Raw genomic sequence first — 13578 nt, forward strand, 5'->3', positions numbered from 1 at the left:
GAGATTTTATAATCTTTTATGTAAGAAAAAAACAAAACAATGTTCTCCACCATCTTCCTCAAGGGTTCCCACCTGCTGGCTCGTCTGAAAATTTTGTGATGAGAGGCAAATATGCAACCTTGTCCAAAACACACAAGCTATTTTAAAGGTTTGAGCTGAGAGGAGTTAAAAGAGGGAGGGAGGTTTCCTCTTTTGTCCAACCGCCATGAGAAACCATGAGAGCAAAAAAGGAGATGAAAGTTCATTCAAAGAAAAGGGTACTATCTTCCAGCTACTTGGAGTGCAGGCTTTGCATTAAAGGAAACTCTTTTCAAAGCTACCTACGAACAAGAACCGGGATCAGTGAAAGTCTTGCTTAGTTAGACAAAGGTTTTGGGTTACCGTTCACACAGATGTCAACAGGGAAAATAACGTGAGAACAGTCACCAAACAACAGAGAGACAAGGTTCGAATTAAATAGTTCTTGTGTCATTTCCCCCAGAAATACGTCAGTACCTAAAACAAAACAAAAAAACTCATATTGCACCCATAGTCCTGGTGAGGTGTCTGCAAATAATTTAATAACATGTTAAATATTTTTCCAAACTTTTACCAGAAAAAGTAATTGCAATATCCAATAAAATATACATTTAAAATGTTATTTTTTTTAATAAAACTACATAGCTTTCTAATTTTCTAACCTGAAAACTGACTTTCTGACATTCTGATCTATTTTTATGAACGCTGAAATAATTCAGTTGGCCAACATACAAAAATACAATTCACTCAAATATTGACTAGAACATTAAAAAAACATCTTTACCATGCAAATTATGAATTATTATGATTCTTTCCTCATTTACAGTCACTGACATAAAGGGACATCCATTCAAAGAAACACAGCTGCCCAACTGCCAGGCCAGACCCACAAGTGCACGCAAGGTTAAAAGTTATATCCCCTCAAAAATAGAATGATGTCGTCCATCATTGCACTATAATGTGTTGTTGATCCTGTCTGCACATATAGGGGGAACTGAGGACTTAATTAGAGATTTGACAAGCCCACTCTCCAAAAGTGATGAGATTATCCGTAATTGATGTCATAGTCGATTAAAGTTCGGTCCATTGCCGGTCCACTGGCAGGTCTAGCCTCGGTTCAGGCCTCAGGACATTGATGAAAAGCGTGGTTTTGCCCCGATCAAGCTGTTTCTACTATGGGACGACAGATTTTAGCAAACAGCCTAATGACTGTTTGAAGTTTAATAAAGCCATGACCCTATTCCAATGCCACAACCTTGCGGATCCCCCCTCAAAATTGAGTGGACCGGAGAACAATAAGGCTCGAAAGAAAACTGAAAAGCTCATCATTAACCGGAGGGCCTTTTTCGACCAGTGATGTGTGGAGGCAGTTTGTGACTTCATTGTTGGAGGAGGAAAAAAAGTGCATTTATTTACATGCAAACAAAGTTAACAAGAGCTAAGAGGTTATTGAGCCACCCGCCCGGTCCTCGCTAACAAGGAGGGGGCTGGGGAACAAACAGCATTTCAGTAAACGTCTGGTCTGTAAAAGAGCACGTCTAGCTCAGGGGAAACAACCAAGGGCTTTCTGTGACAGTGAGAGTCTAGTGTGACCCAATTCTGGAAACAGTTATTTGGTGATGCACTTGATGAAAGGTACATTTGAATGAAATGAAATATGCTGCTCAGTTCCATAAGAGAAAAAAGTACAATTGGAAGGTTTTTACAATGTGGTCACTTTGAGGATTTATGTGGAGACCATTAAAAAAAAGCTTTAAGAAAGAAATGTCTTTTGATTTCTGTATACTGTCAAATTTGAATCCACCTGATGAAAAATTCAGACAGTTCCTGAAAAAACTAATAATTTCTCATACTGTAAGTGCCAGGCTCAGTTATGAATGGGGCTGACTTCCTGTTAAAATCCACAACGTGTCCATAGAATAAGTCCCTTTTTGGAAAATAGTTAAATAACAGTCCAATAAGAAACTAGCCTGAAGTATCCAAAAGTGTCATGTAACCTTCTTAACTTCAATGCTGAGCGAACAGGAATTGCAGCACACAACCGTTTCCATTTCTTGCGTGTCTTCCTTCTCTAAGATGAATTCTCCTCCACAGCGACAGCCATACGTATAACACTCAGTGTCTGAAACAGAAGAGATGCTTTATAATTATAACCCATATTTATAATATATTATTATAAGTTGCTTGAGAGCAGGGTTCTGACTAACCACAATCCCAGTTCATGTCGTCTAGTGTTATATGGGCGTCCATTGGCCAGCTCTGTTTCAGTTCATGTGCTGCAGAGAATTGTAATATGAAGAGGAAGTCAAATTGATGATCAATCCAGGATAAAGCAAGAAATGAGACAATATGCTCTCTTTCTATCATGAACAAAGCAGTATTTCATCAAAAACTAGTTAAGTATTTTACAATAACACTGGGGAAGGCAATACATTATGACTAATACCTCACTGATAACAAGAAAAACATATACAGTACTGTGCAAAAGTCTTAGGCATGTTAATATCCCTAATATCCCATGTATATATATATATGTTATTAGGTTAATATTAAAAAGGCTTTTGTCCAGGTACACTTGCGCATAGTTTTTCAGGTAGCTTTGCAGGAAGGTTTCTTCAAGCATCTTGGAGGCGTTCCCGCAGTTCTTCTGGATTTAGTCTGTCTCAGTTTCTTCTGTTTCTTCATGTAATCACAGACGGTCTCGATGATGGTGAGATCAGATCATACCGGCTGTTGTCAGACTCCTTGTGCATACACAAATCTCACTGAATTATTACAATTAATGGCAAAAAGAATTTTTGGAAATGCAAACTGATATTTCCTACTGACACACTACAGCAAAAGATATAAATAACTGACTTAAAACCATTTGGGGGGGGGGGGGGGGGATATTAACATGCCTAAGAATTTTTCACAGTACTGTATATTATAAGATTACTCTGAAAGTTGTGTTTCATTACCACATTGAATTTATGTCACGCAAAAAAAAAAACAAGCCACATCCTGAACCTTTGAGCTTTCGCAGGAAAAATTGTCTGGAAGAGTAAAAAGTTTCCAGAGCAATCCTTGCTTGTTGAAATATTTAAGCAATAATCACAGAGGATTGCTGGGCTGCTGTTCCACTAATAAGAGATTTAGAAGGGAAGCTGCAAAGTCATCTGAGGTCATTTAGAGTGCCCTAGCGAAGCCTTCATGTCTCCTACTGCTGCTATGAATACACACAAATGAGTTGTCTTAAAATATTCATTGAATATTAAAGCAGGGAATACTGGGTATTTCACAAGGTTCTGCTTTAAAGGCTGCTAATAAGTGAATTTGAAACTAAAACCGTGTGTGGAAAAATGCAATATGACAACTAATTGTCAAGAGGCAGAGAATGAAATTAGATTTCTTTGCTTCCTAATGAATTAAGGAATCAGGAACACGACACTTCCAAGTAACGGTTCTTGTCCCTTTCTGGCATAGTGTCTGAGATCTTGGCAATTAACAGGTTTGAATGCAACGTTTTATCATCAGGTGCCATTTCTGGCGACTAACTTTTATCATTAATTTCTTATAGGTGCAAAAAAAGAACTTGAGACAATGAAATGAGCTCCATCTTTGAAATCAGCAGTCCGATGTGTCTCCATTCACCTTAAGAATATGAATAACATTCGGATATAATATTTAGTGAAAACCTAAACTGATGGGAAGATTTCAGTTATGCAACATAAAAAATGTATTAATTACCTCATTCTATACAGAGTACCCCAGAATAACCTCCAGTTACGAACGTACAGCTACGAATGATGCATTTCTGCTCAGTAATTAAGTCAGAGATGCGTAAACTGATGAAAGGTATAAAGACTTATTCCTATGACAGTAACCACAAGCAAAATGCTATCTCTCCTTATATCTCACAAAATAAGACCCTGTTCATGAATATTTAAAACTGAATTCATTTCTGATAAGTAGAGAGCATGAATATTTATAAATACTATATATATATTTTTTGAAACTGCAAAAGATAAACCCAACCAGACGTGGCCTTTTAAATAGAGGCCACAGTATTTGACATCAAACCTTGTCTGGTCAATATTGACACACATTTCAGTGTCCAGTTAATGACTGCAGGGCAGGCTACTTAAGTTGGTTAGGGATTAGTGTATCCTTTGAGTTGGCCAGAATCAATCTCAAACTTAATTAAAACAGACCATATAGAGTTAAATTGAGAGTTGAGATTTTTTACATAAATTAGACCAAAAAAAAAATAACTGTACAGTTTATTGTGTACTTCTTTTTTTGCACCAATACCGACAAACCAATAATTATTTTCATGTTATGAGCGATGAGGACCAATAAACAGTCACTTAAAATTGTACACTATTTGCATAAAAATAAAATAAAATAAATAACATCTAAAAAAAAATAGTTTTGTAACCTAAAATAGTGTCATTTAATACTTGCAAATGAAGTCAAAACAAAGCGTGTCTGATATCTAAAATAAAGTCACTGCATTTAAATGAGGAGCATGTGCACTCCTGCATGTGCAGCCTAAACGAGGCCTGGCTTTTCTGTGGATGCTCTCTAAATGTCAATTCTGTGGCTATGGCGATCTACGTTAGCAAGTAGCTGTGCAAAGTGTTCCCCCCTAAAGGCGATGCCACAGCTCCCCAGTTAATGGCGCACAGGACCCTGGATGTACACTTATTGAAGGTCCTAATGGAGGGCTAGGGGGAGCTTGTTCCTTAGGCGAGAGCGGAGAGAAGCAGACTATCACTTCATGTAAGAACTGGCCATGTGTGACAGACCTGACCTACATTCTCTCTCGCACTCTCTCTTTATTTCCCTCCTCCTCTAGTACCCACAATTCTAGCTACGCTCTTCTGTAAGGAAGCATCTGTCCAGACCAAAGACAACAGCTCGGTTCTCATTCCTTCCTTTGGTATTTTAAATATTTCAGACAATTTTAGTTTGCCAAAGGGCTAGTGACAAAGCTGCTTTATGCTCTTAATAAATTATCAACAATGAACGGAAATTAATCATGAATTTGTATTTTTCAGGGTAAACGTGAGCTGTACTCATCAGTGCTAGACTGTTATGGATGGTTGATATGATATTGCTATGTGACAAATTATCAAGCCAAAAGTGCTCATTCCATGTCTAAAACAGCAAAAACTGAAGAAAAAAAAAGAGACAGTCTCAATAATGCGGTTTTGAAATCGCTGGTGTTTCTGACGTCACAAACTACCTTATAACCAATCACGTCAACGTGCCGGCGGGCTTTAGCATATCATTAACAGTGAACTAGCAGGGGAGTCTCGAGAGATGCCAGGTTATCCCGGCATGCTTTTTGTTGATATGAAAAATCGGGTAAATTTAGCAATATAACAAGTGTATTGTGTATATTATGATGTTATGATGAACTACAGTATATGCCTTTCTCCACGGACGACGTTCTGAGTCGTTCAAAGCTTTTCAGATGATTGTTAGAAGACAGCTGTCTTACTCTGAGATGCGAACGGGAACATGGTTTGTGTAACATTAGCAACACATTATAAGCTGTTTGATAACAGTCAAGCAAAAGACTAATCATATTAATTACCGTTATGAGTCCGACGTTGTAAAGAGCGATACCATTGTGCAGCGTTTACCTCAGTAAGTTGGCCGAGTGAATCTGTGAGCTGGAGTGAGTGGAGGCGGTGCTAATTAGCATATTCACGGATCCACGTATACTAAATTAAGCAAAGGTGTAGTTACATTCGAGCTATTTTAAGGCTTGAAGAATTTTTTTTACAGAGGAAAACATTTAAATAGGTAATTTTGGTGATCAAAGATGAGTTTTAAGGGATACAATTATTGACTACAGGGGAACATTAATGAAATTGCAACAAAATTGAGGGCAAAAAAGGTACATTGTTCATACTGTAGCAATGTATGAAGCACCGCTCACAGAATTCACTTCCAAACCAAGCAGCCACTTGACCAACTTGAACAAGCGAAATCTGTCACGCAAACTCCCAATCACGCAGATTCCAAAATTCGATACAATGAAGTCCATTGCATGTAAACATAATTCTTCCAAAAACTGTCTAGTTTCAATATTGAATGAAACTGAAAATTCCAGAGTATTCTGGGTGGTTGCTAGGGCATTGCTAGGTAATTTATTAGAAAACAACACCCATGTCTCTATGATATTTTGGTCACAAAAATAATAAGTATGGTCATTAGCATTTAAAAAATTCAATACAGCATAGCCCATCTAAACACAATTCCTCCAAATACACTTTAGTAAAGTTTCAGTACTTAGAAGGATTAGACTGAAAGTGCATAAGAGGATAGACAGGAGGGAACGTACCCCTTAGCTGGAGGTTGTACTCCTTCCTGCTCTCCTCATTACTCAAGATCTTCCAAGCCTGGTCGACGTCAATGAATCTCTGCAAGTGCTGCTCCGCCTCCCCTTCAGACACGTCCAGCCTCTGCTTGTCTGGGTGAAACTGCCAATCAAAACGCAGAGTGATAAGACTGACAGAAATGATAACCAATGACAGTTGATTTTTTTATGTAATTTTATGTAAAACTCCCCTTTTTTATGTAAATAAGTGAGATTTCAGAAACAGATTACAAACAGAAACTGTCAATATGATTGGAGATACAAAAGGTAGAATAGTACAAATGTAAACATGGTGACAAGTCTTGACGCAAAGTTAATGGGCAATTTGCTGAAGGACTTGCTGTGCTTTTGGACAGTTTACCAGAGAAGCCAGACCATGGGCACTAATGCGGACAATGGTGCAAAATATATATCAGTTAGGACAGATATGTCTTTTCAATGACAAGACTGGACAGAGTAGACAGTTAGAAGGGCAAAGGCCGCTTCCTTCCTCCAGCCAAAAACACTAATGCGATCCCCCCTTTGTGTCCTAAAATATGACAGATCTTACCGTAACATCACAGCTTCGCCAAAATAAAATTTTACCCAGAAGTCTAATGCAGCCTCCCTAAAGGAAGCTTTAGGGATTTATTTTGACAGTCCCTTCCGGCCTAGATGGATCCTTACAGCATAGAGTCATTCTCCTTGAGCAATCTACAGATCGTGGGCTGTGGCTATCGATTAGTGGGGGTTGAGGGTCAGCTGAGCCGTAGGGCACTTCATTCGCCCACTGGAGAAGAGCAAGGTTGAAAGGGGCAAACGGAAAACAACTTAGATCCTTTCGAGCAGGCATTCAACCAAACTCTGATTATGCTCTGGCACAGGCGAGCACAGCATTGCATGTGTGTATGTTTGTGTTTTTGTATGGTCGCTATAGTTCAGAAGCCGCATCGCCGCCAAAGTCGGGTAATGATGCATGGGGTGACACTGGGCTACAATAACCGACAATCTGGGGCAAGCCAATTACTGTCCACAGCGATTATATTTGTAATTTTAAGCAACAGGAAGACTGAATTCAACTAATCATTTCAAGCAATTAAGTTTAAAACTAATTAAAATTTAAGGGTGCCCGTTCTCCGTTGTTTCCCGTTCATCCAGCCCTCCCTCCTCGCCCCTTTCTCTGTTTGTGTTTCTGTTGTTGTTTTCACTTTGTTAATGGGTGGTCAGAATGCGATGAGAAGAGGAACAGAAAAGCAACTGCAGCAACAAGCCAAAAATTAACTTCCTGAATCATTAACCATTTCTTGTCATTTTTACAGTGCGGGCGAAAGAAGACAGCGCTCTGCCGCCACGCAGCCCACTCTCAAATATGAAAAAGAGGGGCCAATGAACTCTAACTGAAAGATCCTTAAATATACTGACGTAAATCATTCATTGAGGCCATCCAATTGATGGAAGGCTTTTGGGAGTGAATTCTCTCCAGCACTAGCGCTTTCACATGCCGTCATTACATTCTGAGGAGAGTTTCAAGTTGGTAAAATGCAAGGAAAGCATCCTTCTTCACTCAAATCTCAGTTTAATTAAAAGTACCAGAGTAAAAAAGACATTAAGATTAGGAACGGCACAGGATACCAGCTAAGAGGATTAAATCGATTTGTGTTTAGGATGCTTCAGATCAGAGGATCAGAGAATGACCAAAGCTAAATAGCTAAAGTGAAATCTTGAGCCTTAAGCGAAACTTTAAATCAGCGTAGCCATCTAGAATAACACTGGAAATTCAGTATAATATAATGCACCAGGTGTTAACCGAATATAACGGAAAGTTACACGTTGGTGGGAAATTTTTTTTAAAAATCAGTCTACATTACGACACCCATTTGTAAGGCATTTTGGGGTGTATTTTAGTACGCATAATGGTAATGACGATGCATCCGCAAAAACATAGATTTGTTCTTTTTATTTCTGTGGTGTGGCAATCTGAACCATCACCTTTCCCAAAGTAATATATCCAACATATATTCTCAGCCAGCACAGAAAAGGAAAAACAGCTCCGGTCCTGAACCCTGAGAATGGCTGAGCAAGCTTGGCAGCACAATTTCTCAGTTACCTCCAGCAGGACGCCAGATTCTGCTAGAGAATTAGACTCTCTCCCCAGTGGCGGAATCAGAGATAGGGTTTTGCTTCCCTCTACTCTTTGTAGGTGAGCTCGAGGAGTCAGGACCACAGGTGTGAAGTGCAGCTTAGCCCTGGCAAGCACATACCGCTGCTCCACAAACATCTCCCTGGGTAGTCTTTTGTCAAATAGATAGTCCCTGTGAACTGAGTTTCAGGTCTGTCGTAACAGAGCGTTTGATTGAGCGCCTGATGGAGAGATGAAGATACAATGGGCTGAATTTGAAGATTTTTTAAAAAGTACAAATTTATGAATATATTTTTAATTGGTCAAAGCTTAGGCATTTAAAAAAAAAAACTTTAAACATTGTGCAAAAAATATTTTTATTTCTTCAAAAAATGCCCCTTGTATTAAGAATGATTTTTTTTTCCCACACATATATATAAAATATTATTTCATTATTGATTTGATTTAGATTACATGCAAACACTACTGTTCAAAAGCATGATTTTTGAATGTTTTTGAAAGATCACGATCCCTTGAGTTGGTACTCAAGGAACTTTTTTTATTATAAATGTTGAACAGTTGCGCTGCTTAATATTTTTGTGGAAACCATGATAATTTGTTTATTTTTCAGGATTCTTTGATTAATAGAAAGTTAACAAGAACAGCATTTATTTGAAATAACAATGTAACATTATAAATGTCTTTACTGTCACATTTGATCGATTTAATGCATCCTTGCTGAAAAAAAAAATATTAAAAAAAAAAAAAAATATATATATATATATATATATAAAAATAATTACTGATCCCAAACTTTTGAACTGTAGTAATGTTAAATACACAAAATTAAATCCAAAAGTTGTTCCATGCTCTACATAATTCTTTCAGAATCTGGGCCAATCTTTTAAAAATCAAAATCAGGTTGTCACATGACTCAAATATATAACTTATAAAAACCTAAGGGAAAACCAATAAGATTTAACATTTGAATGTGAATGCTTACTATACTGCTTTCCAAAGTCTCCTTAAGATGCATTCTGACTCAATGTTACAAACACTAATGTGGTTATACCACCCATTTACTACAGTGTGACTCTACAATTTCCAGTCTGTATAGCTCAGGTACTTGTCATAAATACATAACACAACGAGAGGCTGGAGCTCTGTTAGAGCAGCCCATCCTCCTGCCCCTCTGGAGTTACACGCTTTAATTGCTGTCTCTTTGCACGCATTGTAAAATATTCATTTACTGGGGCTAATGGAGCTTGGAGAGCAGGAACACAATATAAAGGGCCGGGCAATTTGGAGCACTCGCCAGCTCTAACAATACATCATCATCTCTCAGAGGCTGCGAAGGGAGCACTGCCACATCCTCCGCTGGGCTCTGGTGTTCTGCCTGCAGCCGCTTTCTGCTTCAATGGAGAGAGGAGAGAGACCGAAGCACAAAGGCTACTACCATCACACTACTGCCACCTACTGTCAGGCTGATCTCAGAATGAAGGAATGAGGCAGGACACTGTGACTGCAAACAGTAATCCTAAGTAATACAGCAGTATAGATTGCTTTAAGCCTAAGGTTACAATGGCAACGCTGAATTCTGAATCAGTAAGCTGACTCCTGCCCAACTGTCTGGCTATAATACGAAGAAACCAACACGTGATGGCATTTCCATCACAAGATGCTGATTCATTTGACTTTGACAGGTTAAAAAAAACTTGAACTATTATCAATTTCATTATCAATCACTCTCCTGCTGTATATTACGTAAGGCATTGGAATGGAGTCTTCAAACTGCTTCTACAAATTGCACGGCACACATCCTGATTTATCGACTGGTGTTATGAGATTGCTGTAATTAAAATGGGTTTGGGATTAAACAAATCAGCTTAAGTATAACTTGACTGGGATAAATCAACCTGCAATGTGTATTAATGAGAAATACTGATGCCATTGATTAATTGTGCATATATTTTCAAAGCTCGTATTTAGCAAGAACAATTTGCCCTAGGAGGAAACTTTGATGGGAGAATCAAGCATAATCTTTATCTCGGTATGAATTTTATCAGTTGACATGCACTGCATAACATGCAGCACTTATTGTGTATTAAATAACATTTATGGCAGTGGTTCTCAGTCTCTTTGACTCCAAGGCCCACTGTTTTCCAATACAATATTCAAAACTTAAGAGTATCAGTGATAAAAATAAAATAAAAAACCTGTAATGGATAGTGTGTTTATGTATGTGTGTGTGTGTACATGCATGCATACATACATACGGTAACACTTTAGTTTAGGTTCCAATTCTCACTATTAACTAGTTGCTTATTAGCATGCATATTACTAGGATATTGGCTGTTTATTAGTACATATTAATGCCTTATTCTGCATGACCATATTCTACAATCTACTTTGAAACAACTAATTTTGTACTAAGTATATTTTAGTTGTAATTAAATTGTAGTAAAGCATAACTTTAAGTGTATTTAGTGTGCTTTTGTGAACTAAATTGGACCAACTTCAAGTATATTTAGCATACTTTAGGTATATGCCTGTGTAGTGACTAATTACATGCTTGATTAGTGATATTAAAGTGTACTTTGTGTTACAAGTACATTACGAATTCATTACGAGTGTCTTCGAAACATACAAGCAATATAACATAAGTGTATTTATATATATTTTTTAAATATATTTTTGCCATTTTCGCCTTTTATTGGGATAGGACAGTAGCTAGACAGGAAGTGAGGTGGGAGAGAGAGAGAGAGAGGAGGGACGGGATAAGGAAAGGTCCACAAGTCTGGACATGAACTCGGGTCTCCCGAAGCACAACGGCGCACTTGCCCACGAGGCTATCGTGGTGTGATATATTTGAGTATTTAGTATATATAATATTTATATTATAGTTATAAATTATTATTTCATATGATACACACCACTCAGTGACAAGGCAGTATTGGAATTAAGTGAGAAAAAACAATTGGAGACGGGAACAGTTTTGACCTGTTCAGAGTACAATTTGAAGACCCATGGCTTGATTCAGCAATTTCTGTTAATGCAACTTACTTAACGTTAAATAATTCCCCGTTTGAGAACCACTGATGTATGGGAACATTTGCTGAATACCTACCATGAGGATGAGCTTCTGATACTTCTGTTTCAGCTCTTGTATGTCATCTGTTGGACAGGCACCCAGTATTGAGTACCAGTCTTTATGTAGACCACAGGAATCTGCCATAATTCTGCAGAATACAAACAAAAATACAGAGGAAAGCATTAATTGTTTGTTCCAAACAAATGGTAAGTGCAGGACGATTAGTTGAAATGTAATTTATAACATGCATACATTCATATTGACCTTATTACTCTTTAAAAGTAATGATTAATTAATAGTAAACAGTTAAGACAGTCTGTCTTCGGCAGTCAGTTGGCAGGATGTACAGATACAGCACGTCACATTTAACTAGTGAAAAAGCATACAAAGCGATAAAAAGTAAGATAAACATATATATATATATTGTAGGATGCTATCGTATAAGAGAACTGTCTCGCTTCCTACCCTAATATGAAGGCGTTTTCTCTGCTTCTATGCAGCTGTCATCAGCGTTGGCCTTTCCAGTCCATGCTGCTTCCTCCAGTGTGAGGGTTTGCCTCGCTCTTTAACGCACTGACAGAAACACGTATGATTTGATAAAATCATATTTTATAATCTGAAAGAGTTTTGAACTAGCCAAATTGCGTAACATCAACAATAATACGCACTTCTGTTTGTAGTTGAACAATTTAATGTGTATTTTTGAGCATTTCACTGCTCTCGAAAATGGCGGAACTCCTCAAGCTAACGTTTCTACACGGATGCTTTAGAGAGAAACACGAGAGCGGGCGCGCTGCTGCATCTATGGCTGCATCTATGGAAACGATGATGGAAACAGAGACGAGCTGGCCTGGAAACAAACAGTTACAGCTTGCGACAGCTGCTAATATTCAGAATTTATTTAAATTAGACCCTTTTTACATTTTAGTCGGAAAAATTTATGAAGAACAAAAATGTATTCCAGAACGGTTCCTAATCACATTTATATTGGGATTAAGTATCAGACATATTGGTATGTTGGATTGTTAGGGGTGGAAACACTGGTGACTGGACATGCAGACAGAAATATTGACATTCAGAAAATATTTGTGGTAACTTTTTATAAAGTGCTATCATAAATTCTAATGATACTTTATTTACCTGCACAATCCTAAAGCACATCTTTTAAAACTATTGTTCAAATACAGAACTGAGCTAAAAAAAAAAAAAAAAAAACATTATATTATAATGGGATGTCATAAAATATTAATATTTTGCTTTGACAAAATTACAAAAAAACACTTCTATATGGTAGCATATGTGCGATTGTGACAAGGGTTGCGAGAAAAGTTGGTGGATGTTTGTTAATTGTGTTGGGAATTATCTAAAATATCATGTGTGTCATAGTCTACAGAGGGCAGAAAAAGAAAGAAAAAAAATCACACTGTGCACACCTCAGCCACTGTCTCCAGCTGCTAATTAACAAAGTCTTTAATGAGCACTGTGAAAGATGCCACATGTAACAGAGAAAACAGATTGTTTGTCGAGGCATGTTTACTCAATTTAGGTTTATTATGAAGCAATTAATAATTTTTTTTGTTTGACATTTCAGATGTATAAGGCACAATAACAGATGTTTGTTTTCTTGTTTTACTGATGCATGTAATTCGTTTGTGTAATTCTACTTCTAGGGCAGGAAAAGTTGTGCTGTTGTAGTGTCTTAAAGGTTGTAGAGAAGTATTACAGAATGCTTATCATTAGGTTTCACTAATTTTTGCTTCCCTTTATATAAATAAAAAGGCTATTTTTATATATTCAATATATGGAGGATGTCACTTAGAAAAGAAATTTAACAGAATTATAAATATATTTTTAAACACTGTTGCTAATACTTCTTGACTGCTGTTGTTATTTACAGACTCTGTAGGTGTTAACGAGAAAAGATTTTGACTGGCGTACATCTAACAACACTCAAATATTACTTTAATTACTTATTGCAAACAAAGCAAACAAACTTTA

General features: G+C 37.4%; 1 protein-coding gene across 1 annotated transcript; it reads right to left on the bottom strand.

Annotated features, from left to right (window-relative positions):
• On the bottom strand, nt 1–12348 carry dnajc24 (DnaJ (Hsp40) homolog, subfamily C, member 24). Its single transcript, XM_079858595.1, has 5 exons — nt 12046–12348; nt 11617–11728; nt 6356–6494; nt 2226–2294; nt 1–2140 (listed from the first exon to the last, which is right to left on the bottom strand). Exons 2-5 carry the CDS (start codon nt 11722–11724, stop codon nt 2007–2009), a joined length of 450 nt encoding a protein of 149 aa, XP_079714721.1. The 5' UTR covers nt 11725–11728; nt 12046–12348; the 3' UTR covers nt 1–2006.
• Nucleotides 12349–13578: the final 1230 nt, after the last annotated feature.

The sequence above is a fragment of the Squalius cephalus genome (genome assembly GCF_949319135.1).
Source record: "Squalius cephalus genome assembly, chromosome: 23".
NCBI classification, from domain to species: domain Eukaryota; kingdom Metazoa; phylum Chordata; class Actinopteri; order Cypriniformes; family Leuciscidae; genus Squalius; species Squalius cephalus.